This window comes from Arachis ipaensis, chromosome B4 (assembly GCF_059453495.1).
Source record: "Arachis ipaensis isolate K30076 ecotype BB chromosome B4, ASM5945349v1, whole genome shotgun sequence".
NCBI lineage: Eukaryota > Viridiplantae > Streptophyta > Magnoliopsida > Fabales > Fabaceae > Arachis > Arachis ipaensis.
The window spans coordinates 112,148,452-112,173,796 of record NC_142439.1 but is presented as its reverse complement, the minus strand read 5'-3'; the positions used below and the strand labels follow the sequence as shown (position 1 = coordinate 112,173,796).

Below are 25,345 nucleotides of genomic sequence, written 5' to 3'. Positions count from 1 at the left end.
TTCTTAATTAGGTGGGTAGGATGTAAACCTCACAAAATTAGCGAGTAATTAACCAATAAATTAATTTTTAATAAAAAATTAAAAATATAAATTTAATAGTAAAATAGGATTTGGCTAATTAAAATAAAAATTTTGACACTAATTTCAAAGAATTTGCCCCAAGATTAGGCCAAACGGGCCGAACCAGTCCCGTATTGGGCCCAAGGCCCAACCCAGCCCAGCCACACTTAATTAAAACACAGCCTTCCATTCCCCTTCATCCTCATTCACGCTGGGAACTATAAAGGGAGGAAGAACACCCTCCAAAATTCACAAACCCTTGGTTCCATTTCAATCCTCCGTAACTTTCAATTTGGAGCTCCGATTGACGAACCGTTTGCGATCACGCGTTCGTCTCTGAGTCCTCTTCAATTATATCTAAACAAAGTAGTAAATTTCTATGCAATTCACGCCCAGTTTTCTGTGCCCCCTTTCTCCACGAAATTAGTTGAGTTTTGAGCGATTTTGATGATTTTGGTGGTTTAGGTGAAAATTAACATTGGATAATTGTTGGATTATACTCCAATCATCAATGAGTATGGTAAGAAAACTCTAAATCGTGGTGGTTTGTCCAATTTTGTATATCCTTGTGCTAATTTAGTGAATTGTATGAATTAGATTGAAATTATGTTAAATTGGAGTTTGAATTTGTGAATTGGAGCTCTTGGAATAAACCCTTGGTGGCTGGAATCATTGGAGTTGATTGGAAGTCTTGAAGCTTGAATTCTTGGTGTTTTTGAGCTTAGGAAAGAACCGGCTAAAGTATGATTTTGGTTTCTTGTGTTTAATATATAAGATTTTGTGAAAACTTAGGTTAGATGACTTAAGATAAGTTGAAATGTATGTTTGATGTATATTTAGTGGTTTAGTAATGCTATGTGTGTTAAGATTGTATGTGAATAATTAAATATGTTGCTGGGTGTTATGAATGTGGAGAATGGTTGGTGAGTTAATGTGTTGAATGAATAATAATGTTATGATAATGAGTAATGGAATAATTGGGATTGAATGCAGTTTGTTGGAGGTTGGTTTGGAAACTTGAAAGATTGTTTAAGTTGAGAATATGGTAAAAAAAGATAGAGGTTTGGTGTTTTGGTTGAAAAACTTGATTTTAACGAACTTCGGTGGTTCATAACTCAAGCCTCAAATTTTGGATAGAAATGAAATTTGTTTCAAATCAAATATGGTTTTACAAGCTTTAAAACGGTATAAGTTTTGTGGAAAACAGAATTTTGTAGAGGAAGTTATGGATGTCAGAAATCTTGTGCAAAAACTAATTTTTAGCAAAACTTCGGCGAGTCATAACTTGGCTTCCGGATCCCAAATTATTTCAAACTTGTTTCAAATGAAAATTGGGTCCGTGAAGTTTATGCCGTTCAAAAAATAGATTAAAAATGTTTTAAAACGAAAAAGTTATGCACGTCGAAAGTTTGGAGTGCAAAGTTGAGAATTCTGCAGCATTCAACATTGTTGTTGTTCTGCATAACTTGCGTACACGAGCAGGGTGCTTGTGTACGTGAGCATAGAAAACTTTACACCACGTGTACGCATGACCTTTTGATAATGCACTCCCACGCATATGCGTGACCCCTATTTTCAGCAAATGAGATTTTTGTATCTTAAACATGATTTTAAACCTCTAAACCTCTTTTTTCACTCTTTTAGCCCTAGATCTTAGTAGTATGCCTAGTAGTGAGATGGAGTTAGGAATAGGTGGTAACTTGGAGATGAAGAAAGTTTGTGAGGTGATGTTTTAGGTATGAGGAGGTAGGGTGAATATGTATATGTATATATATATATACTACTTGAATTATGAAACTGGCTAAAGAAAGGAATAAATGTTACATCTAAGTACTCTTTCTCGAAAGTGCGACCCCAAGAGATGGTGGAAGGTGAGGGTCCCTTCCTTGTTCCTCCTAGTTGTAAAATCGCCCCTAACAAGATGGTGGGAGGTTAGGATCCCCTCCTTTGTTCCTGATGCGTGAGCATCTTTCCTATCTTTTCCTAGTGAATTTGCATTTAATTTGTTAAGTTTAATAAAGAATTAATTATCTTTTAGCTACTATGGATGCTACTTTGAGTCTTGTGTAATTCTATTTATTTTAGGTAGCATTCAGCTGGATTTGATGGAGTTTCTGCAGCTCAAGAATTAAAGGAGATGACTGTGAGGAGCGACGTGTGTGCGTACCTGACGCGTACGTGTGAAAAGCGAAGTTGCACAGCGACGCGTGCGCGTACCTGACGCGTACGCGTGACTAACGCGTACGCGTGACATGCGCCACGTGCAGAAAATGCAGAAAATGTTGGGGGCGATTTCTGGGCTATTTTTGACCCAGTTTTTGGCCCAGAAAACACAGATTAGAGGCTGCAGAATGGAGGACTCAGGGGAACACTTCCCGTTACTTCCCAAGTTAAGCGTGGACCCTACAAAGCAAGTAGTCCCCATCCATCAATTGAAGACTTGCTGATTATCTAATTAATTCTGATTTAAACTTTATTTTTATCTTTAAAATAGGAAAATATATTATTTTAGTTTTAGAAATTAGATTTTAAATTAATTAGGATTAAATATAAAAGGAAAAAGAAACTTCCCTAAGGGGGGAATCCAATTGGTTAACTTTTTATTCCACCTCAGCCCAATTTACAATCCTTGTTTTCTTCTCTGAATCATGAGCAACTAAACCTCCATTGTTAAGGTTAGGAGCTCTGTCTATTTGTATGGATTGATTCTATTGTTTTTTCTATTTTAATTCATGTACTGATTTCTATTTAAGAATTGTTTTTGTTCTTTATCTTATGAATTTGAGTGGAACGGAAGTATGACCCTTTTTCTAATTGAGTTCTTGTATAACTTGGAAAAGCTCTTTACTTGAACAACAGCTTGAAAACATATTCTCCTAAATTCTAATTATCTGGACTTAACAAGATACGTGACATATAATCCTCTTATATTTGGGTAATTAGGATTTCTGTGGTACATAAACTAGAATTGAACTTCACCCCCTAATTGGAATTAATTGACCAAGGAATTGATGATTGATGAAAGTTAGAGGAGACTAGAAAGGTCTAAGGAATTAGGATCTAGTCACATATAGTTTGCCATGAATTGAATCTTGCCTTATTAAAATAGTTAATAAGAAAAATCAATCCGGAAAATAGATATCTCTAAAGCCTTAACTGTTTCTCTATACATATTTCACAACCTATTTACTGCTTACTTTATTAAATTTCAGAATTATTGTTTAATGCTTTTGAACTCTCAAACACTATTTTCTGCTTGTCTAACTAAGCCAATTAATCAACCATTGTTGCTTAGTCCATCAATCCTCGTGGGATCGACCCTCACTCACCTAAGGTATTATTTGGTACGACCCGGTGCACTTGCCGGTTAGTTTGTGGTTGTAAATTGCGCACCAAGTTTTTGGCACCGTTGCCGGGGATTGATAGTGATTAACAACTATCATTTGTTTGATTGCTTAGATTAGGCGTTTTAGTTTTAATTTTATTTAAATTTTGCTTTATTAATTTCGAAAAATTAGTATTAATATTTTTCCTTAATTTCTGAAATTAAGTTTGGTGTCACCTAGTTAATTTTATTTTAACTTTCTTGTTTATTTTTCCTGTTAATTTTCAAAATTTTTTTTGTCTAATTTCTGTTTTCATTTCTGAAATTTTTCTGTTTTATTTATTTAGTATTTCTATTTTATTATTTTAAACAGGTTACCTCACTGGGAGTTCTCTGCACTTTGACGTAGAGAATCCCATCTTTTCTTGTCTTCTATCTATTTATGAGCAGGAACATGGACAAGGAACCTCTGTTAGACTTTTATCCTGAACCTGAAAGGACTTGTAGGCGACGTTTACAAAAAGTAAGACTTTACAAGGCTGCAGAATTCACTATGGATCCTAACAATGCTGCTAATGCCAATGTGGCAAATCCGAATGGGGATGAGCAACAAAAGAGAGTGCTTGGCTCTTATTCTGCCCCTACTGCGGATCTTTATAGAAAAAGCAATGTGGTGCCTCTTATAACTGTGAATAACTTTGAGTTGAAGCCACAATTGGTCACCCTGGTATAACAAAATTGCCAGTATCATGGACTTCCTCATGAAGATCCAAATCAATTTATATCTGATTTTCTGCAGATTTGTGATACTGTGAAGACAAATGGAGTGAACTCTGAGGTGTACAAACTCGTGCTCTTCCCATTTGCTCTGAGGGATAAAGCAAAGCTATGGCTAGATTCCCAACCCAAGGAGAGTTTAAATACTTGGGACAAGGTTGTTACTGAGTTTCTTACTAAATTTTTTCCACCAAAAAAGTTGACTAAGCTTAGGATGGAGGTTCATACCTTCAGGCAGAAGGATGGTGAAACTCTTTATGAAGCTTGGGAGAGGTACAAGCTACTGACTAGGCAATGCCCTCCGAACATGTTCTCCAAATGGACCTAACTAGATATCTTTTATGAAGGCTTGGGTGAGATGTCCAAGATGAGCTTAGATACTTCTGCAGGTGGTTCATTGCACAAGAAAAAGACACCAGATGAGACTATTGAGCTGATTGAATTGGTTGCAAGCAACCAATATTTATACTCATCTAACAGGAATCCTGTGAACTCTGAGGCTCCTCAAAAGAAGGGTGTTATGGAAGTAGAAGCTCTTAATGCTATTCTTACTCAGAACAAGCTTATGTCTCAGCAAATAAATCTACTTACTCAGCGGATGGGTGGCATGCAAGTCTCAGCTATCAACACCCAAAATCCACCCCAAGAGGTATCTTATGACATGATAGGTAATTTTGTGCAAAATGATAATTATGATTATGCTCAATTCTTTTCTGAACAGGTCAATTACATGGGGAGTGCTCCTAGAAATCCCAATAATGATCCCTATTCTCAAACCTACAATCAGGGGTGGAAAAATCACCCAAATTTTGGGTGGAGAGAGCAACCTCAGAGGCCACAGAATTTTAATAATAATTCTTAGGGTAGTTTTCAACAGAATAATTTTAATAAACACCAGTTTCAGTCACATCAACAAGTAACTTCTCAACCCCAGCAGAACAATGATTTAGAAGCAATATTGACAAATTTTAGACAGGAAACCAGAGCATCCATCAAGAACTTGGAGATTCAGATGGGTCAATTAGCCACAAAAGTTAATAAAATTGATCAGAGAACCACTAATAGCCTTCCTGGTAACACAATTCCAAATCCAAGAGAGGAATGCAAGGCTATCACCTTGATAAGTGGACAAGTGGCAAGTACGAAAGCACAAGTTAATGAGGAGCCAGTTGAAAAAGAAGATTACAAGGTTATTCAATTGAGAAGTGGTAAAGTAGCTGGCTCTGAGACCAAGGCCAAGGAAGAGCTAGTTGAAAAGCGAAGCGTGCAGAAGAAGGAGGAAAAGAAGGAAGAAGTAGAGCACGTCCCTCCAAAGCGTGCAGACAACCCATTCCCAGACTCTCTTGACACTTATCCTACATTGCCAAAGGCTCCTAAGTACAAGCCTAAAATGCCATATCCTCAGAGACTTCAAAAGGAGACCAAGGATAGCAGTTTTCAAAGTTCTTAGAAGTCTTCAGAAAGTTACAAATCAATATTCCTTTTGCTGAGGTTTTGGAACAAATGCCTCTCTATGTCAAGTTCATGAAGGAGCTGTTGTGAAAGAAAAAGCCTTTAAAGGAAAATGAGACAGTGATCCTGACTAAAGAATGCAGTGCCATCATTCAGAATAACTTACCAAAGAAGATGCCAGATACAGGGAGCTTTCAAATTTCATGCACCATTGGGAGCACAACCTTTGAGAAAGCATTATGTGATTTGGGAGCAAGCATCAATTTAATGCCCTTGTTTGTGATGAAGAAGCTGCAAATCCAAGAGGCACAACCCACAAAGATAGCATTACAGATGGCAGACAAATCTATGAAGCCTGCATACGGATTAGTGGAGAATATCTTGGTCAAAGTGATAAGTTCTTCCTCCCAATAGATTTTGTGATTCTTGACACAGGGGAGGATGAGAATGCCTCTATAATTCTAGGAAGACCATTCCTAGCAACTGGAAGAGCTCTGATTGATGTAGAAGTAGGTGAATTAGTGCTTAGAGTACATGATGAGCAACTAGTCTTTCATGTCTTCAAAGATATACATTCAACAGGTGAAGAAGAGAGGTGCATGTAGACTGAGCTTATTGATCCAAACCTTCAAGAACTCCCTGATGATACACAGCAGAAACTGCAGCTCAAACCTCCTTTGGTGACAATCAAAAAAATTCCTCCTGACATCAAACCTAAGTTTGGTGTTGGAAATGCATCATCCACCAAGGAGGAGGTCCCCAAAAAGAAGAAAGTACCCAGGGGATGGAGAAACAAAAAGATCCCCCACTAAAGGTTTCTCCCCAGGAATGAAGGTGGTGTTGACTAAGAATCCAGTGTGGATTTATACAGTAAATAGAATCCTCTCTCTGGAGCATATTGAGCTAATTTATAGAGACACAGGAAATAAGTTTAAAGTAAGGGGTGAAGAGCTGAGCCCCTATAATCCTCCTCCTTAGAGGAGCTGATCGTCAAGCTAGTGACGTTAAAGAAGCGCTTGTCGGGAGGCAACCCGATAATTTTGTATCCTTAGTATTTTTCGTAGTATTAGTTTTCTTACTTATTTTATTTTTATTGAGTTTTTACTATTTTTCTGATCATGCAGCTATTTTAGAACAGGAACTGGATATTTAAAAAAAAAAAAGCACACGACGCTCAAGCGTCGTTGACGCGTACGCGTCATATGTGTGTGCCTGAAAAATAAAAGTGAACAGAGAGTTGCGCGGGAGTGGCGCAAAAAGTGTGCCTTGTGCATAAACATGCTCATGCGTACGCGTCCATGATGCGTGCGCGTCATTTGTGATTTTGGCACTCCACGCTTACATGTCAAGCACGCGCACGCGTGGATGAGTAAAATTGGCGTAAAAGGTGTTTGGCCAGATAGTTATGCTGGTGTGGGGCTGGAACTATGCTGGGCGCACAAGCCCCAGGGACGCGTCCGCGTCGTTTTCCCATCCTGGCCATCTACGCGTACGCGTCCCCGACGCATACGCGTCACTTGAAATTCGAACGATCAACGCATACGCATGCCTTACGCGTACGCGTCGCATGCGTCACCCAGTTTTGATTTTCATTCTCTCTCCTTCATCCTAATTCTCTCTTGTTCTTCTATCCTTTTATTCTTCCTTCGTCATGCTTTTTGTTTTTATTTTCAGTTCTTCTTTGCTTGAGGACAAGCAAACCTTTAAGTTTGGTGTTGACACTTCGCTTATAGCTTTACTGTCTAATTTTATGGTACCAAAGGGGGGCGAATCATCTTCACGAAGGAGCACAACCTGAAGAATAAAACTAAGGTGGTTGAGTTCCTTTCATTCTATATTCCTTCCCGCTTCTACTATGTTATGTTCCGGTTTTCTGCTATTTTGCTTTGTTTATTGCATGATCCTTTATTAGTTAGATTCCTAGGTTCTAGTTTAGTTTTGTTAGTTGCTTTAATTCTGAAAGGTATCTCATGTATTGCCCACTGAGCTTGAAATCAAAAAGAAAGGAGAAAAGATGTAGTGCATGAGAAATTGAGTTTAATTTTAAGAGGAGTCTTATTTACTTAAATGTGGTGGTATTAATTGTAATTCTGAATGCATGATATGAACAGTGCATAGTTGAATTTGAATCAAAGGATGTTGATGTATAAGGAACAGGAATTTAGAGAATTATTATGACTTCTCTAAAATTAATGAAAGTTTAATCCTCGACGCAAAAGAAATAGCAAAGAAAAAAATAAAAATAAAAAATAAAAAAAGCAAGGTCCAAGGCTCTGAGCATCAATAACTAGGGAGATCAGACATGATTAAAAGCTCAAAGAGTTGTTTCCCTAGTCATATGCTTGTGGTGTTCTTGTGTCAAGTAATCTTTGAGACAAAACATTTAGAGTCGAGATCAATTGCAATTAGCAGAATATGTCAAAGGCTTTGAGCACCACTGTCTGGGAGTAACTGAAAGAAAAATCAGAACTTAAAGAGAGTTCCCCCAGTTAAGTGCTTGTGGTGTTTCTGTGTCAAGTAAAGCTTGAGACAAAACATTTAAAGTCACGGCTAGGCTCAAGGTGCAAAGCATCAAAGAAAAGAGAATCAAAGAAAAATTGCTGTGTTCAAGGGTTAAATTAAGTTACAAAAGATCAGAGAATTCATAATATTATCCGGATTCTAATTCCGAATGACAGTGACATCCTTCTGATTCAAAGGAGAGTGAGATGCCAAAACTATTCAAGATTGCAGCTGTAAACCCCACTATAAGAAGTGACATGAGCTTAATCGAACTCTCATTCTCTTGCAAATTCACATCCTAAGCCTATATTAGTTTTGGTTGCTTGAGGACAAGCAACAATTCAAGTTTGGTGTTGTGATGCGTGAGCATCTTTCCTATCTTTTCTTAGTGAATTTGCATTTAATTTGTTAAGTTTAATCAAGAATTAATTATCTTTTAGCCACTATGGATGCTACTTTGAGTATTGTGCAATTCTGTTTATTTTAGGTAGCATTCAGCTAGATTTGATGGAGTTTCTACAGCACAAGAATTAAAGGAGATGACAGCGAGGAGTGACGCGTGTGCGTACCTGACGCGTACGCGTGACTGACGCGTACGCGTGACATGCGCCATGTGCAGAAAACGCAGAAAACACTGGGGGCAATTTCTGGGCTGTTTTTGACCCAGTTTTCGGCCCATAAAACATAGATTAGAGGCTGCAGAATGGAGGACTCAGGGGAATACTTCCCGTTACTTCCCAAGTTAAGCGTGGACCCTACAAAGCAAGTGGTCCCCATCCATCAATTGAAGACTTGCTGATTATCTAATTAATTCTGATTTAAACTTTATTTTTATCTTTAAAATAGGAAAAGATATTATTTTAGTTTTAGAAATTAGATTTTAAATTAATTAGGATTAAATATAAAAGGAAAAAGAAACTTCCTTGAGGGGGGAATCCAATTAGTTAACTTTTCATTCCACCTCAACCCAATTTACAATCCTAGTTTTCTTCTCTGAACCATGAGCAACTAAATCTCCATTGTTAAGGTTAGGAGCTCTGTCTATTTGTATGGATTGATTCTATTGCTTTTCCTATTTTAATTCATGTACTGATTTCTATTTAAGAATTGTTTTTGTTCTTTATCTTATGAATTTGGGTGGAACGGAAGTATGACCCTCTTTCTAATTGAGTTCTTGTATAACTTGAAAAAGCTCTTTACTTGAACAACAGCTTGAAAACATATTCTCCTAAATTCTAATTATCTGGACTTAACGGGATACGTGACATATAATCCTCTTATATTTGGGTAATTAGGATTTCTGTGGTACATAAACTAGAATTGAACTTCACCCCCTAATTGGAATTAATTGACCAAGGAATTGGCGATTGATGAAAGTTAGAGGAGACTAGAAAGGTATAAGGAATTAGGGTCTAGTCACATATAGTCTGTCATGAATTGAATCTTGCATGATTAAAATAGTTAATAAGAAAAATCAATCCGGAAAATAGATATCTCTGAAGCCTTAACTGTTTCTCTATACATATTTCACAACCTATTTACTGCTTGCTTTATTAAATTTCAGAATTATTGTTCAATGCTTTTGAACTCTCAAACACTATTTTCTACTTGTCTAACTAAGCTAATTAATCAACCATTGTTGCTTAGTCCATCAATCCTCGTGGGATCGACGCTCACTCACCTGAGGTATTACTTGGTACGACCCAGTGCACTTGCCAGTTAGTTTGTGGTTATAAATTCCGCACTAGTTCCTACTGGGCATATGAGAACGTACCTCCTAGGTAGACGCAAGGGTTGTGGTTTCGCCCCACTTGTTCCAGGTTGGTTAGTATAGAGGCTCCTTGGGTAGACGCAAGGGTTGTGGTTTCGCCCCACTTGCTCCGGGTTATAATGAGTTATGTATAAAAGTGCAATTATATGATGAATGAGTAATGATATGGCCATAATAAATGATTATGCAATGTTTATGAATGAATATGAAATGATTATCTGAGATACGAGTTTTTTTGCGTAAGGTACCGTGGTGGCTTGCCACCACGTGTTCCAGGTTGAGACTCGATACTCTGTTGACCCTACGTCATAAGGGTGACCGGACACATATAAATTTTTGGGAATGATAGCCCCATTGAGCAATTTGATATATATGTGAAAAAAGCTATGCATAGACTTTTGGGGATGCGCGACGGGAGACCGTCCAAGGTTTAGCAGTCGGACTTGTCGGGTTGGCTTAATAATCGACACATGAGACTCATCAGCCATAGGACAGGCATGCATCATATGCATATTGTTTGAATTACTTGCTTGTGCATTAATTGGGATTACCTAAGTGATTACACTACAAGAAAATAAGCTTTTTACCACGCTTTTAAAGCGTACCGAAAGGTGCAAAAAAGCGTACCGATAGTCTTTCGCCACGCTTTTTGAGCTATCGGCACGCTTTTGAAAGGGTCACATCTGCCAGCGTGCCGGTTGATCTATCAGCACGCTTTTCTTGATCTATTGGTACGCTTTACTTTTTGTCACGCTTTTATCTATTGGTACGCTTAAAAGCGTGACTGTATATATAACCCTATAGCCACGTTTTTAAAGCGTGCCGAAAGATGAATATACAGCCACGCTTTTAAAACGTGCCGAAAGATGGATATACAGCCACGCTTTTAAAGCGTGCCAAAAATTAAAAACTTGTCATTACACTTCAAAAGCGTGGCCTAATCCTTTTTCAAATAAAAAAAAAGAAAAATAATAAAAATAGAAATACTAATAAGTTAATCTTTCAAATAAAATATAATACTAAAAATTAATCTTCCATTGATTTATATGAATTATGTACATGATAAAATATGAGTAAAATATTTAAAAAAAATAAATTCAAATTCCAAAATAAACATTTAAAAAAATTACAATTCTATGTTATAAAAAATCTAATCTAATTCCTAAACAACATCCGGACTAATTTGTAGCACACGAATGGTTGCCCGCAACTCTTGTATAGCTGTTGGAGGTGAAGCTGTTGAGCAACAGTAACCTGTATGCATGAGAACTATACAACAAATTGCAAAATCAGTACTAATTTCAACCATGTCAAATTTGTCACTTAGTAATCAAAACTAGTAGCCTCCTTTTTATAATAATACGTACCTGCAACAAGACCCGAGTCATATGTATAGACATCACCTCTGACCTGAACATATTAATATTAACTCTCATTACTTGGTATAGCATCAGAATTTAGAATATTAGAGGCTAAAGGCAGATTTAAATTTCATACATTGGGTTCCCAAATAAAAAATATAGGTACATTTTTCTAATAGCAAAGTGAACAAATGAAAATTTTTATCTCATCTCATTAAATCATTTCATTAACTGAATTAATGTAAAAAAATTCATGCCGGCATCAAGGAAGCATTAGTGAAAAGTATGCATTAAAATCACATAAAACATTGACAAATGGAATGTAAACATTGCATTGACTGCAACGATAGCAAGCAGCCATAATGAATCAAATGATGCATATAAGTTGGCACTAGTTGAGCATGTTCAAACTTGAAACACCAGTTACATTAAAAAAAAAAAAGAAAAATACTCGATGTCTGAGCTGAGGTTTCAACAAATACAACAAACATATAGCTATTACTAAGTAGTGGAATTTCACACTAAGAAGAATAGTGGCAAACCATATGGTGGTAGTGTCCAATTACAGCCAATACCACTATACGTTAATGCATCATCTGTTATCTGAAAGCTCATCAAAATTCACAGCACTGAGTTAACATACAAATGAAACCTAGAAAAAAGTTATGATACCTTGATAGTCTCGCTTAAATCTCCAAAACCGTGGAAGCTGTGCAGGGGGCAGAACTACTAGCGGGCAGCTACTCCAAGAGCACAAATTGTAATAATCTCATTAAAATCATATTTCTTTATTTCTCAAGAAGTTATCAATTAAGAGTCTCATATATAAATACTCTCTGAAGTACCTAATCATATCACTCTGCATCACAAACATGTTGCAGAGTAGTTTATTACAATTCAAAAATCACAGAAAATATACACATGGTCATTGGTTAAAAATGGACTCTCTTAGGCATAAAGCAAGGTTAGTTGCTTGTAGATATACACAAACAGCAGGTGTGGATTTTGATAAGGTTTTCTCACCTATTATCAAACCTGTAACTATTAGAATAATCTTAATCATAGCTTTATCAAAAGGTTGGGCAGTGAAGCAGTATAATTTTCATGATGCTTTTCTAAATGGAAATCTAACCGAGACTATTTACATGTCTCAACTCCCTAGTTTTGTTTACTCAAATTCAAACCTTGTTTGCAAACTAAACAAGGCAATATATGGTTTGAAATAAGCTCTTAGAGCTTGGTATCTAACCATTACTGCCACCTTACAATCTTTTGGATTTATGAGCACAAAATCAAATCCTTTCCTCTTCACACATTTTACAACTACTTCAATTATTTATATATTAATTTATGTTGTTGATATGCTTGTCAGTGAAAGTAATTCTACTACGATACAAACTATTTTAAACAAATTACATTCAACTTTTCTATTAAAAGAACTTGGAGATCTAAATGATCTAAATTTCTTTTCAACTACTGGATATTGTGTTTAATATGGATCGAATATGGTTTTCTGGAATGTAGAAAACAAACCACTGTCAGTCGTAGTTCCACTAAAGCAGAGTTTAAAGCATTGGCAGTAGTGTTTGCAGAACTAATCCAAATTCAAAACTTGTTAATTTCCCAGCCTTTGAACACCTTTTGATGCGCCCACTGAAACTGCCTTAGCAGACTCAAATGATTCTAAGCACAAATATTACATGGGAAAGAAAATAAACATAAGAATACTCATGTTAATCATTAACCCTGAGCAACAAAGTGGATTAAGAATGAGCTATGATACAAAACCCTACCTTGAAGGCCTCCATATGGTTTCAACTTCTCAAGAACTAAAGCTAGAATTGGTCCATGAATGTCCAAAACTTACTGTCATTGCAGCAGAGGCTGGCTTCAGAAGTTGTGCAGCTTCAGCAAAACTGCTTTGCACAGAAAGTTGCCTAGATAACCAATCAAAAAGTTCTTTACGCCCCTTCCGCACCAAGTTTAGAATCCGTCAAAGCAATTGTAATATAAGGAACCTACAATAGTAGCATACTCAGAGGATAGACACAAGACAGAAGAATCACTTAAAAAAAGATTGAAACAGACCATTTTATCAAATTGAACTCCTCCCAAGTCAAATTGAAGTGTAGTCTTACAACTGTTTGAGAGTGGAATTACTTTCTTGACCTCCAAGCCTCTGAATAGCATGGACAAAGGAGAGATGAAGATTAGAAGTCCAACGAAGCCTTAGCATCTTTGATCTCACATATTGTCTCACACCACTCCCTCTCTTCCCTTCTCTTGATGCTGTGCTGCTGCTACTTGGGTTTGCTGAATTCCCTTCTTCATTGTTATCCTCCTCCTCCTCCTTTGCTTCATTATTATTCTCTTCTTCCAATTCCTCATCATCACCTATAGCCGCTCCTTCATTCATGTCAAATGAATTTTCCTCACCCTCATTATCATTACTACTCTTGCCGCCACTTCCTTCATTATTCTCTTGATGAATCTCAAATCTCTTTGACGTATTTATTTATTTTAGCAGATGTGATGCTCAGTATAAATGCTACAATAATTTCTTGAATTCCTCCTTTACTAAATTACCTCTGAAAACCAAAACAAGGATGCAAACATTTAAATATACACACAACTAAAAACAAATAATTAAACAAGAACATACAGGCTGTAGTAGTGACCACTCTCTATCTATATATACAATAGTAATTAATTACTAGCTAGCCTTTAAAACCTATATTCACTGAAGCAATTAAGCTGCCTACTTCGCTATCTGATCTTTTATATACCTTAGCTTGAAGAGCGCTGTGAAAAAATACAAGAATAAGTTATTTCAAAATGTCTGCCTGAACAAAGTTCAAAAGAATAAAAAGAACAATCAGAACCCATAGGAAGCTTATCTTCTTCCATTAGATAACATGATGGAAGAAAAAATACAATCAAATATCTCATAGTTTTTCAGTTATAGAAATGTAAGGGATAAAGCTGACCTTCCCAGGGTGATTATACAAAGACGAAAGATCAGAGAAAAGAGATGGAACTCCCTGGAGAGAATACAAAAGAAAGAAATCACAATCAACTTCGAAAAACTTGAGCGAGGCATAATTTGAAGCTAAAAAGAAACTTGAATACCTTAGTTAAGGGAGGCCTAATGTAATTATCTGCTGCTACTCTAAATTTGCCACCTTGCAAAAAATCTAGAGGTATTATTTGCCAAACGAGATTCAGCAAAGAATGAGCACCACATATCAGTAGCTGAGCACTACCACAGCTACAGCAGAACAGAACCAAATGTCAAGAAGTTTAGAGGAAAAAAAAAACCCTAAACCACGGATCATATTAGAACAAAAAATAGAAATTTAGAAAAATAAAAAAAATGAAGAACCAAGAAAATTAAATTCAAAAATCAAATAATCAGATCAAGGAAAAAATTGACCAAATAATTTACCATGGCATTGTGAACGTTGAACATGGCTGACGGAGGTGCGACGAGTGAGGGAGAGGGAGACGGCGGCGCGACGACTTCAGAGAGGGAGACGGCAACGCGACGGGTGCTGAACCACGGAGGGAGGAGCGGCGATTGAGGGTTTGCGAAATAGAGTGAGCAACGATTGAGGTTCCGAATCCAACAAGGATTTGTGAGACAGAGACCACTGAGAGAGTAGGAGGGCACGCCGAGACAGAGACCACTGATGGTGCGTGGACGGAGCAGCGCCGATGGAGGGTTCCAAATCTAACGAGGGTTGCGTCGATGGTGCGAGGGTTGGGTGTGAGAGACCGTCGAGAAACAGCTGGGCGCGAGAGATCGTTGATGGTGCGGGGTTGGGTGTGACAGAGAGAGGGATGGGTGTGAGGGCTAGATGAAGGGCTGGGTGTGAGGGTTAGATGAACATGACGGCGAGCTGTGTGGTGCGACGGTCTTGGCGATAGGCAGTGATGAACTTAGTGCGATGGCTTGCTGGGTGCGACGGCTTGCTTTTAGGTTATCTTCTAGGTTAAAAATGAATTTGGAAATAAAAGTGAAGTGTATGAGCAGTTACAACTTCTATAGGTTAAAAGTTAACTTAGAAAAAAGTGAAGTGTGTAAAAAATAGGGTGGCACTCTATCGGTACGTTTTTGTAGGGTGCCTATATAAACACAGTATATGGGCACGCTTAAAAAATGTGACTGTTAGAAAAAAATTAGTCACGTTTTTAAAGCGTGCCGATTTCTCTCTATGGGTACGCTTTACAAGCGTGGCAATAAGAAAGCGTGGCCAAATTTTAAATAAGTGGCTACCCTCGTAAAAGCGTGTCGATTTTTCTCTATGGAAAGCGTGGCAAAAAAAAGTGTGGCCAAATCACAAATCAGTGGCCACCCTCGCAAAAGCGTACCCATAGACCACTTTTGGGCACGCTTTAAAAGCGTGGCAAAAAAAGTGTGCCGACAGACCTTTTTTCTTGTAGTGTTATAACATGCTATTTGTTATACTTGCTATCTGTATTACTTGTATTCTACATGTGTTTGCCATTTTCTGCTTGTTTGTCTTCGTAATTTCACCGGAGATGGAGGAACGGAGGAAAGGCAGAGAGAGTTAGGGTTCTAGTTAAGTTTTAACTAGATTTAAGGAATTGAGTAAGTTTAGAAAACCTTAAGAGAACTACACTAATTTATGGTTTCTATTTTAGTCCTTTAAGCTTTAATATCTGAGTGTCGGTGTTCTAGGATTACCTCTAGCATTCCTAGGACCATATATCTTATGTGTGTGGCACCTTTACCATGCTGAGAACCTCCAGTTCTCATCCCATATTATGTTGTTGTTTTTCAGATGCAGGTGGAGAGGCACCTCGTTAGGCGTCTGGAATTCTCCGCAGCGAAGTGTGCTTTTTTGGGATTATACTTTTGTTCTGTTTTGCTTTTATATATATGTATAGACTCTCCCTATGTATATATGTTCTACTTTTGCACCTCATAGGGGTTTATAGAGAACTAGGGCCTCATGTATGTATTTTGAGTTATGGTTCCTTATATGTACATATATATGACTATTCTCTAGCTAGCCTTAACTTCGCAGGCTGAGTTCAGAGCTTGACATTTTGTACTCTTGACACTCTACTCTTGCTTTTATATATATGTTTATGAACCTTAGTTTCTTCACACGCAAGTAATCTCTTTCCTGAGTGTTGCGCTTTTAATTTTGCGATTTTTGCTCTACTCATTCTTCAAGCCTCCTAGTATACTACATTCTTTCGACTATTATACATATTTATATTTTCTTTTAGAGGTCGTAGCACCTCGTCACCTCTATTTTACATCCTAGGTGTAAAGATCTGTGTGGTAGGGTGTTACAAAGAACGTTGTTGTGAAGTAAGAACATGGGAAGAAGAGCAAAGGGTTTTAGATGAAGGAAATGAAGCAGAAAGAAGTGTTTTCAAAAATGGAAAAGAGAAAACAAGAAAGGAACAAAGCTTTTATAAGAAATAAGGGGAAAAAAAGACATTTCACACCTCTCTTTAAAGCTACGAGCAGATTTTCAAAAATATTGCTGCGTAACGTTCGCCATATCATTAAAGTGGCAACGTTTCAAAATTTGAAACACGTTGAGTATCCGACCTCATAAAGGCGGCGTACTCAAAATAGGAAGCAAGAATCATAAATGCTTGAACTCGACCTCATGAAAGCTCAGATTTAAATAGGGGCATTGTTCATACCCTGACTCAGAAATAAAGTCAAGCCCAATAAAGATAAAAGGTACATCCAAAAAGGATGGCCTCTCCAAACTTATCTGACCTCTTAAGAGGTCGGACACAATAAAATGGTCCAGCTTTACTTATCCAAAATAAGTAATTGCCTCCCCAAATTTCTCCTACTATCTTTATCTCCACTTAAAGATAGAACCCAATAAACTCCCAAAATAAAGAAAACAGTCATCTACCAACAAAGGTGGAGCTACTCCAAAAAGGTGGTTACCGACTCTATAGTAAATACACTAACACCTCTTAGGTATATTCACGTTCTAATCTATTAAAAATCTGCTTAAAACCTTTACTAACTTAAGCATTGGAATCTCTTACAAGTACCACTCCTCACCTCCTCACGAGGAACTCAGACGGCGCACGTCGGCATAAGAATAAGTCGAACGCTGCCTCACAAGGAGTCTGGACTTTGTGTTCAGGCTCAAACCACTGTTTCAGGTAACCTTCAGAACAACATTCATTAAAACCCTAAAGTTCAAATAAAAATAGTATCTAAAACTAAAAAGATAGTATCTAATTTTATTCTTATTTAATTCCAAATCAAAAGTAATTATGACTTATTCAATTTAACATTTATAACAATAAATGAGATTATCGTTATATAAATCATTTAATTTGAAATAGCATAATTTGTGATTATAATTAATATATGTATTGCCCACAAACAAATTATAAAATTAAATAATTTTTCAACAAAACATACATACACACTTATTTTCAACAAGAAATACACCACTAAACAATTCATAAACAAAATAATTAAGGCGTTATTTAAAGACATAAATTAAATTTTTATAATATTTACCTATTTTTCTTCTTCATATCTAGTTATCTTGGTTAAACAAGTTAGATATGGACCACAAGTTAATCCAATAAAAGCCAAGAATAGAAAGGATGAATAGTAATAAATTAAATTAAATTAAACAAAAACAGAAGAAAGTACAACAATTAACAACTGAGGATTAACATAATAACTAACAAGTAACAATAAAACAATGGCAATACAAGATCTGTTACTTTGGATATATTTAGTTAATAACAGCCACAACATGTAATATATAAAAAGGAACCTAGAGGAAATCAAAAAACAAGTTTTCTCCTCTAGCTATAATCAAAGGATTCCTCTTGCAAGTTTGTGAGATGGCTTCAAATCCTTCAAGACAACAACATAGTTTATTAGGTGATTCACGTCTTGCTAAACCTGGATGGAAATTCATAGGTTTGTGGAAGAGAGCGTGGTACAAGATCCGAATGAATCTCCACTTTCTTTGGGTGGATTATTCAATATCATCGTCAAAACCATTATTTGTTCTAGATGATTCAAGAAGAAAGGATCATCAACAAAAGTACCATAGGATGTCAAGACCTAAATGTGTTAGGTTTCTTGCTAAAGCTTGGTGGAAGTTCGTAGGTTTATGTAAAAGAGGGTGGTACAATATTCGAATGAATCTCCCCCTTTTACTAACTTCTTCAGATTAGGTATTATATCATCTTTATTTATTAACTAATGTAATTAGAACATAGTTTATCTAGATAGCTTCTATTTTGTGAGGCATGTCTCCTTAATTTTGTTATCCGTGTGGATCAGAACCTCCAGAATAGCCAAAATCATGAAAAAAAAAACCCTTGTAGTTTTCTATTCTTTATTTGTCTACTTTTTAACTTTGTGCAATTTAAAAGTAATGAGCTCCCTGGGTTTTGAGTTGGGTTTTGGGGGAGATATATAATTGCGACTTTGCGAGAGGAGAATAATCCAGAGATAACAACGGTAAATAAATAAATAAAAATCTGTCATTAATTTAGACAGAGTACGAATCATTAGGCTAGGACAAGTTGAGATGTTTTTCAAAAGTTAAATATTTCTTTTTTTTTTGAAGAAAAACTAATAAATAATAATGACAAATTGAAATAATTTCAACGCACAAAAGTTTAATCTATTTCAATATTCATCTAATTTGATGGTACGCTTTCTTAACCTGCTGTCAGGTGACAGGGTGACAAATGGACCAAAATTTATTAAAATGGTTTACATAAGTTGTCAAAAAAAATAGGTCGGATTAGAAATTTGACATCATTATAATAAAAAAAATTCATTTAACTGGTACGTAACTTACGAATTTTGGTAGATTTCGGTAGAGTGGAATGGATTTATCTGCCATTCTATGATTTTATTTCAAAAAATTCGTTAATAATTATGTTTATTAGATATTTAGAATTATAAAAATTTTAATATTTGTAAATTTAAAAATTATAATTTTTTTTAAATTATAAATTTATTAAAATATTTATAAAATTATATATTTTTTAATATTTAATGATTTAAAAATAAAAAAAAAAATTAAAACCTACCAACCGTCAATCCACTATTAGACGGTAGGGGTGCACATGGGGCTGGGTGAAGCCGGGTTCGCTGTGACCCGAACCCGACCCTAAATAATGACCGGGTCTATTTATAAGACCCTTACCTGACCCTAGACCCAATGAAATCGTGTTACTTTCGGGCCACACTTAAGCCGGGTCTAGACCGGGTGAAGCCCGGGTCTTGATCAACTTTATCACGACATCACCAAAAATTAGATTCTACATCTTTTGAACCTCTAAATTTTGAAAAATAATTATTCCATAACAATGCAACATTCGCAAAATAATAATTTAGAATCTAATAATAATAATTTAAAGTTTCATAATAATAATTATATCAATTACACATTAAACATTCAAAGTTCAAAAGACAATTAAAACAAAGTTAACAACCAACACAAGATTAACATAATAATAATAATTTATAGTGTCATACCAACCAATAACAACAAAATATTAAGTAGCAAACAACTATACGGATCCAACGGACCGGAGCCGGGTGACCCGAAACTTGGCCCGAATCCGATTTAATAAATAATCGGGACCATTTATTGAAACCTCGGGTCTAACCGGACCATAACGAAGCCGGACCAAATTAGTTCCGAAATCATCGGGTCCAGTCCGAGTCTTCGGGTCGGACCGAGTCTTATGCACCCCTATTAGACGGAATGGGATAAAAATTTTAGACAGTCTTATTAAACAGAGTGGGACGAAGTAACCTATTTGCCACCCTTACAAGATGATGTGTGTGAAGTTTTGATGACTTTGAAATCAGTTTAAACTTTCAAGGTTTGAAGTCCCCTACCTTAACAATTAAATAGACACCTACATGGGGAAAAAAAACTCATCATTATACTCTTTCTCTATATATATATATAGACGCATAAAATACACATCTATCTTTTTGTCTTCCTTTTCTCTTTAAAATTATTGATATAGTTGTTTATGCGAAGAAATTGTTATAGGAGTATGCCTAAAATAAGTATAATAATTTTGTGTATATATATTAGATATATTATATTTTTATAAATTATTAAATTTTACTAAAATAAATTTAAAATTACTATAAAAAAATATTGATAAATGATAATAAATTTAGAATATATTAAATAATATTAGTATATCAATAAATGAATATCTTTTAATATATAATACTTTAAATAATAAAAATAATCTTTTAATTTTAAATAATAAATATAAAATATCTAAATATAAAAAATAAAAATCTTTTTTATTTATAAGATCAATTATCATACAATAAAAATTTTATAATATTAAAAAATTATATTAAAATAATATTTTAAATTATAACATAAAAATATAAAAGAATTAAATTTTATTTTATATTATTTAAAAAATAATTAAATTGTTATATTAAAATTTTATTAACTAATTACTTTATTAAAATATTATTATATAATAAAATTTTTTATTAAAATATTTATAAAATATAATTTATTTAAAAGATATTGTATATAATACATAAAAATGTTGACCTTTTTATTTTTTTCAAGTTTTTTAAGAAAAAATGTTTTAAATAAAAAAGGAAAAAATAAAAAGAATAAGAAATACGCATATCTTTTATGAAAACAAAAGGAAAAAAATAAGAAAATTGTTTGGAAGATGCGTTTAATTTGTTGCAGTGTTGTGACTTTTGGTTTATTTATTTATTAATTTTTCAATGTGCTCTTTTTTTTATAAAAGATGTGTGTATTCTTTATTTTCTTTTTTTTTTCCTTTTTATTCAAAACAGTTTTCTTAAAAGAATTGAAAAAATAAAAATGTCAACATTTTCATGTATTATATATAAAGTTTTAAATAAATTACATTCTTACAAATATTTCAATAAAAAATTATATTATATAATAATACTTTTAACAAAATAATTAGTTAATAAAATTTTAATATAACAATTTAATTATTTGTCAAGTAGTATAAAATAAATTTAATTATTTTATATTTTTGTGTTGCAGTTTAGAATATTATTTTAATATAATTTTTAATATTATAAAAATTTTATTGTATGATAATTGATTTTAATAAATAAAAAATTTGAGAAAAGTGGCAGATCCTCAACATTCACCGTATTCAGCAGAAAAAAAATGGCGAGAGAAAGCGCTACTAGCTTGAAGGAGATAGATATATATATAAATATAATGAGAAAGAGACAGAAGATAAAGAAGAAGAAGAAGAAGGGAGAAGGGTAGAGAAGGAGTTGGTTGTTCTGGTTTCTTTTCTAATAGAACGAAAATGGTGAGAACGAAGGTGAGAGGAAGGCTGGAGTAGAGGAGGGAGACAGAAAGGTGGAAGAAAAGTAAAGGGTTAATTTTGTCTTTCTCAAAATAGAAAGGGAGACACAATTTATGAATTTAGAAAAAATTGAGGGAATATTCAATTTAAGAATGAAATATTCCGTTAAATCAAACGGTTTTGTTACGGTAGGGATCTAATTGAAAAAAAAAATTGGTGCAGGGACCCAATTAAAAGAAAAAAAAGTATAGGGATCTAATTGAAAATTTTGCGAAATTATAGGGATCAACAGAGTAATTAAACCTAAAAAAAATTCATATTTTTTGTATTTATATATTTTATATTTATTATTTAAAAATAAAAGAGTATGTTTGTCATTTAAAATATTATAAAAGATACTTATTTATTTATGTACTAGTAAAGTCTAGTGTATTCTATATTTATTATCGCCCATCAATGCTCTTCTTTTATAGTAGGTTGTAGGCTAGTAGCTTTTGATTTTCGTTTAATGAAATCCAATAGTTTTATAGAAATGTGACACATCTAATATGCACAAAGTTATTGTGTTTATTTTAGACATATATATTACCGTTGTCTACTAAAAATGTTTAATAACAAAAAAAATTAGCCAAAACAACAAAAACTTGTTTTTATTTTGATGGTTATCAGTGGCTAAAAGAAGGGGGGTTGAATCTTAGCCCCCTTTTTACTTGTCAATACTTGCTGGCTGGAGAACTGAAGATTGATGGTTTAGAAGTTATAGTAAACTCTCGTTGCAAGTATAGTTACTAAACCAAGCAATCAACCTTTCTTACAAACGTTTTGATTGTCACAAGTAACAAACCCCTTTAAAAATTGATAACTGAGTATTTAAACCTCGGGTCGTCTTCTCAAGGAATTGCATGGAGGTATGTTCTTATTATTGGTTATGAGTTTTGTAAATTGGGGGTTTTGAAAGTAAGGAACTAGTATGTTAAATGACAAGTAAAATAAATAAATAACTGTAAAATAAACTCTTGACAAAGTATAAGAACTGGAAGTCCTGTCCTTATCAATTGTGATGAGAATTGGATATTAATCCTACTTAATCAACCTTTACTAAAGCAAAGGTAAGTCAAGTGGGCTGAACTAATTTGATCCCTCAAGTCCTAGTCATAAGAATAAAAATGTCTTTAGATGGAAAGCAACAGTAACATAAATTAAAGAGAGCAATTATAAGTCTAAAATACCTCAAATAATATTAATTAAGAAAATTATAACATGGAAAAGTTCATAAATTAAATTAGAAAAATAAAAATAAATAAAAGGAATATTGAACCTGATAAAAAGAGATAATCCTAAAAGCAAAAGAAATCCTAATTCTAAATCCTAAAAGAGAGAGGAGAGAACCTCTCCCTCAAAACTACATCTAAATCATGAGAAGTGAATTATGAGAGCATGATTATGAATGAATGAATTTTTCCACTTTATAGCCTCTAATCTGTGTGTTCTGGACTGAAAACTGGGTCAAAAATAGCCCAAAAATCACTCCCTGCGATTTCTGTTACGTTCAGGTTGCGGGCAAGTGACGCGGAGGCGTCATCCACGCGTCCGCGCGGATTGAAGTTCGCAGATGCGATACGGGCGCTTCATTCATACGTTCGCGTTGCCTAACTTCGTGGCAGCTATGACAAATTATATATCAAATCTAAGCCCCGGACGTTAGCTTTCCAACGCAACTAGAACCGCGTCGTTTGGACCTCTGTAGCTAAAGTTATAGCCATTTGGGTGCGAAGAGGTCAGGCTGGACAGCTTAGCAGTTTCTCCAACTTCTTGTATTCCTTCCACTTTTGCATGCTTTCTTTCTATCCTCTGAGCCATTCATGCCCTGTAATCTCTGAAATCACTTAACACACATATCAAGGCATCTAATGGTAATAAGAGAGGATTAAACTTAGGGAACTTTAAGGCCAAAGAAGCATGTTTTTAATCAAAGCACATAATTAGGAAGGCAAATGTAAAACCATGCAAATAGTATGAATAAGTGGGTAAAGAGTTGATAAAAATCACTCAATTAAGCACAAGATAAACCATAAAATAGTGGTTTATCACTGGCCTTTGAAACCACTTCTGGAAACTTTTTGTCTTTTTATCTTGTAACCAGCCACGAGACTTTTTCTTTTGACTCGTTCCCAGCCACGAGACTTTTCTTTTTGTCTCGTCAGTTAGCACGAAATATTTTTTATTTTACTTCCTGTGCAGTAGAAACAGAAATGGAGTAGAAGAGAAAGAAGAGTACACCCAGATATATCCTGGTTCAGCTGCTAAGTGCAGTGCAACCTACATCCAGTCTCCATCATAATAATGATGGAATTTCACTATAATCCTTCTTGATTACAAACACCAATTTTCCCTAGGAACTACCCTTTCTATCTGGGACAAGTCCAGAATCTAAACCCAAACTGAACTTGACTTGGTCACTGCTAAGCTTTCAACTGTAAAGTGCTAACCCAACTTACAAGGGGATTCCCACAGAATCATGAAACACAACACAGATGTACAAAGGAACTCTAAGGACATCTATGGCTTTTTCTTTAAATTTTGCACTCTCTGCCTTCTTCCGCTCTATGGCTTTTTCATACAAACCTCACTGTTTTCCTTTTTCCAAGAGACTCAAGACATGACAAAATTAAACAAAAAATTACAAAATAAAGAACATTGAAGGAGAAGAAATTCTGTTAGCTTGTGAAGTTATAGGAACTCTGTGCTCACTCTTTTCTTTTCCTTGAATCAAACCCTGACTGTTCACCTTTACTTATAGGAAGAATCCTCCAAGGTTGAAAATAAAACAAACCAAGCCAATCTTCTTCTTCTTCAAACAGAACCGGTCCGGCCAGAGAGAGAGAGAAGAGATAACCCATGCAAAACCCAACACGCAATTACCTCTAGTCCTTCCTTAGTCACCACTCTTCATCAATCCGAGCCCTTCATCCTTGCCTTGTTCTCTAAGATGAACTTCTGGCCCTTGATGCTTCATGATGATGATAGCTTCATCTGCTCCAATCTCTGCCTCTTCCATCATGTAGCCACTGTAGCTACCTCCTGTGATGGTTGATCAGAATCAGAGACAAGCCATCCTTCCAAGATTCTTCTTCTCTGTTGGCCGAAATCTTTACTTCCATTTTTGGTATGAAAGAGCCAAGATCTCTTCACAAAATCTTACCACAAGTGAATGAGAATCTTAGCCACAGCATACTTTATGTTTTCTTTTTTTTGCCATCATTGTGATGGTCTTTGTTGCTTGTTCTTCCTTTCGGTGTCTAGCCATAGCCTCCATGCTTTCTCTGTAATGATATGACCGAAGGTAGAAGAAAGATGAGAGAGAAGATAGAGCTTAGAAGAAAAGCAATTAAATGAATCAAATTAATTGAAATGGGATTGCTTTTACTTCCCTTGCAGAGTAGCGTGTAGCATTGATGATTACCATCACATCAATGACCAACTCTCTCTTATGTTTCCAATGCAAGTATTAACTTCACTTAAATGAAATTTGAATTCCACCTCATGGTGGAAATGGATTCCGTTGGAAGCAAGAAGCAATACATTTGCTTTCACTCATGATTGGTTTCGGATCAAACAAGCAAAATTATTTGGGCTTGTATCAATGATAAATAAAACTGGTCCAACTAATAATTTGCTTCAGCCAAGTCACTTAATCATTTTAACCAAGGCTGAGTATTTACAAGCATATTGGGCTTATAATGATAATGATTG

General features: G+C 35.0%; 1 protein-coding gene and 1 non-coding gene across 2 annotated transcripts; both read right to left on the bottom strand.

Moving 5' to 3' along the window:
• Nucleotides 1–4,367: 4,367 nt before the first annotated feature.
• Nucleotides 4,368–4,476, bottom strand: LOC148568804 (small nucleolar RNA R71). The gene has a single exon (XR_015881570.1). It is a non-coding gene; the product is annotated as a small nucleolar RNA R71 (small nucleolar RNA).
• An 8,594-nt stretch (nucleotides 4,477–13,070) lies between these two features.
• Nucleotides 13,071–14,701, bottom strand: LOC110270720 (uncharacterized). The gene is made up of 5 exons (XM_088484787.1): nucleotides 14,694–14,701; nucleotides 14,378–14,516; nucleotides 14,236–14,289; nucleotides 13,404–13,748; nucleotides 13,071–13,193 (listed from the first exon to the last, which is right to left on the bottom strand). Exons 1-5 carry the CDS (start codon nucleotides 14,699–14,701, stop codon nucleotides 13,071–13,073), a joined length of 669 nt encoding a protein of 222 aa, XP_088340913.1.
• Nucleotides 14,702–25,345: the final 10,644 nt, after the last annotated feature.

What these genes read in the sequence shown, in the direction of transcription:
- LOC110270720 (XM_088484787.1), bottom strand. An exon ending in TGTATAATCACCCTGGGAAG is followed by an intron (nt 13,749 to 14,235) that starts GTCAGCTTTATC and finishes AATACGTCAAAG; the next exon opens with AGATTTGAGATTCATCAAGA. An exon ending in TTGGAGGTCAAGAAAGTAAT is followed by an intron (nt 13,194 to 13,403) that starts TCCACTCTCAAA and finishes CTTTTTGATTGG; the next exon opens with TTATCTAGGCAACTTTCTGT.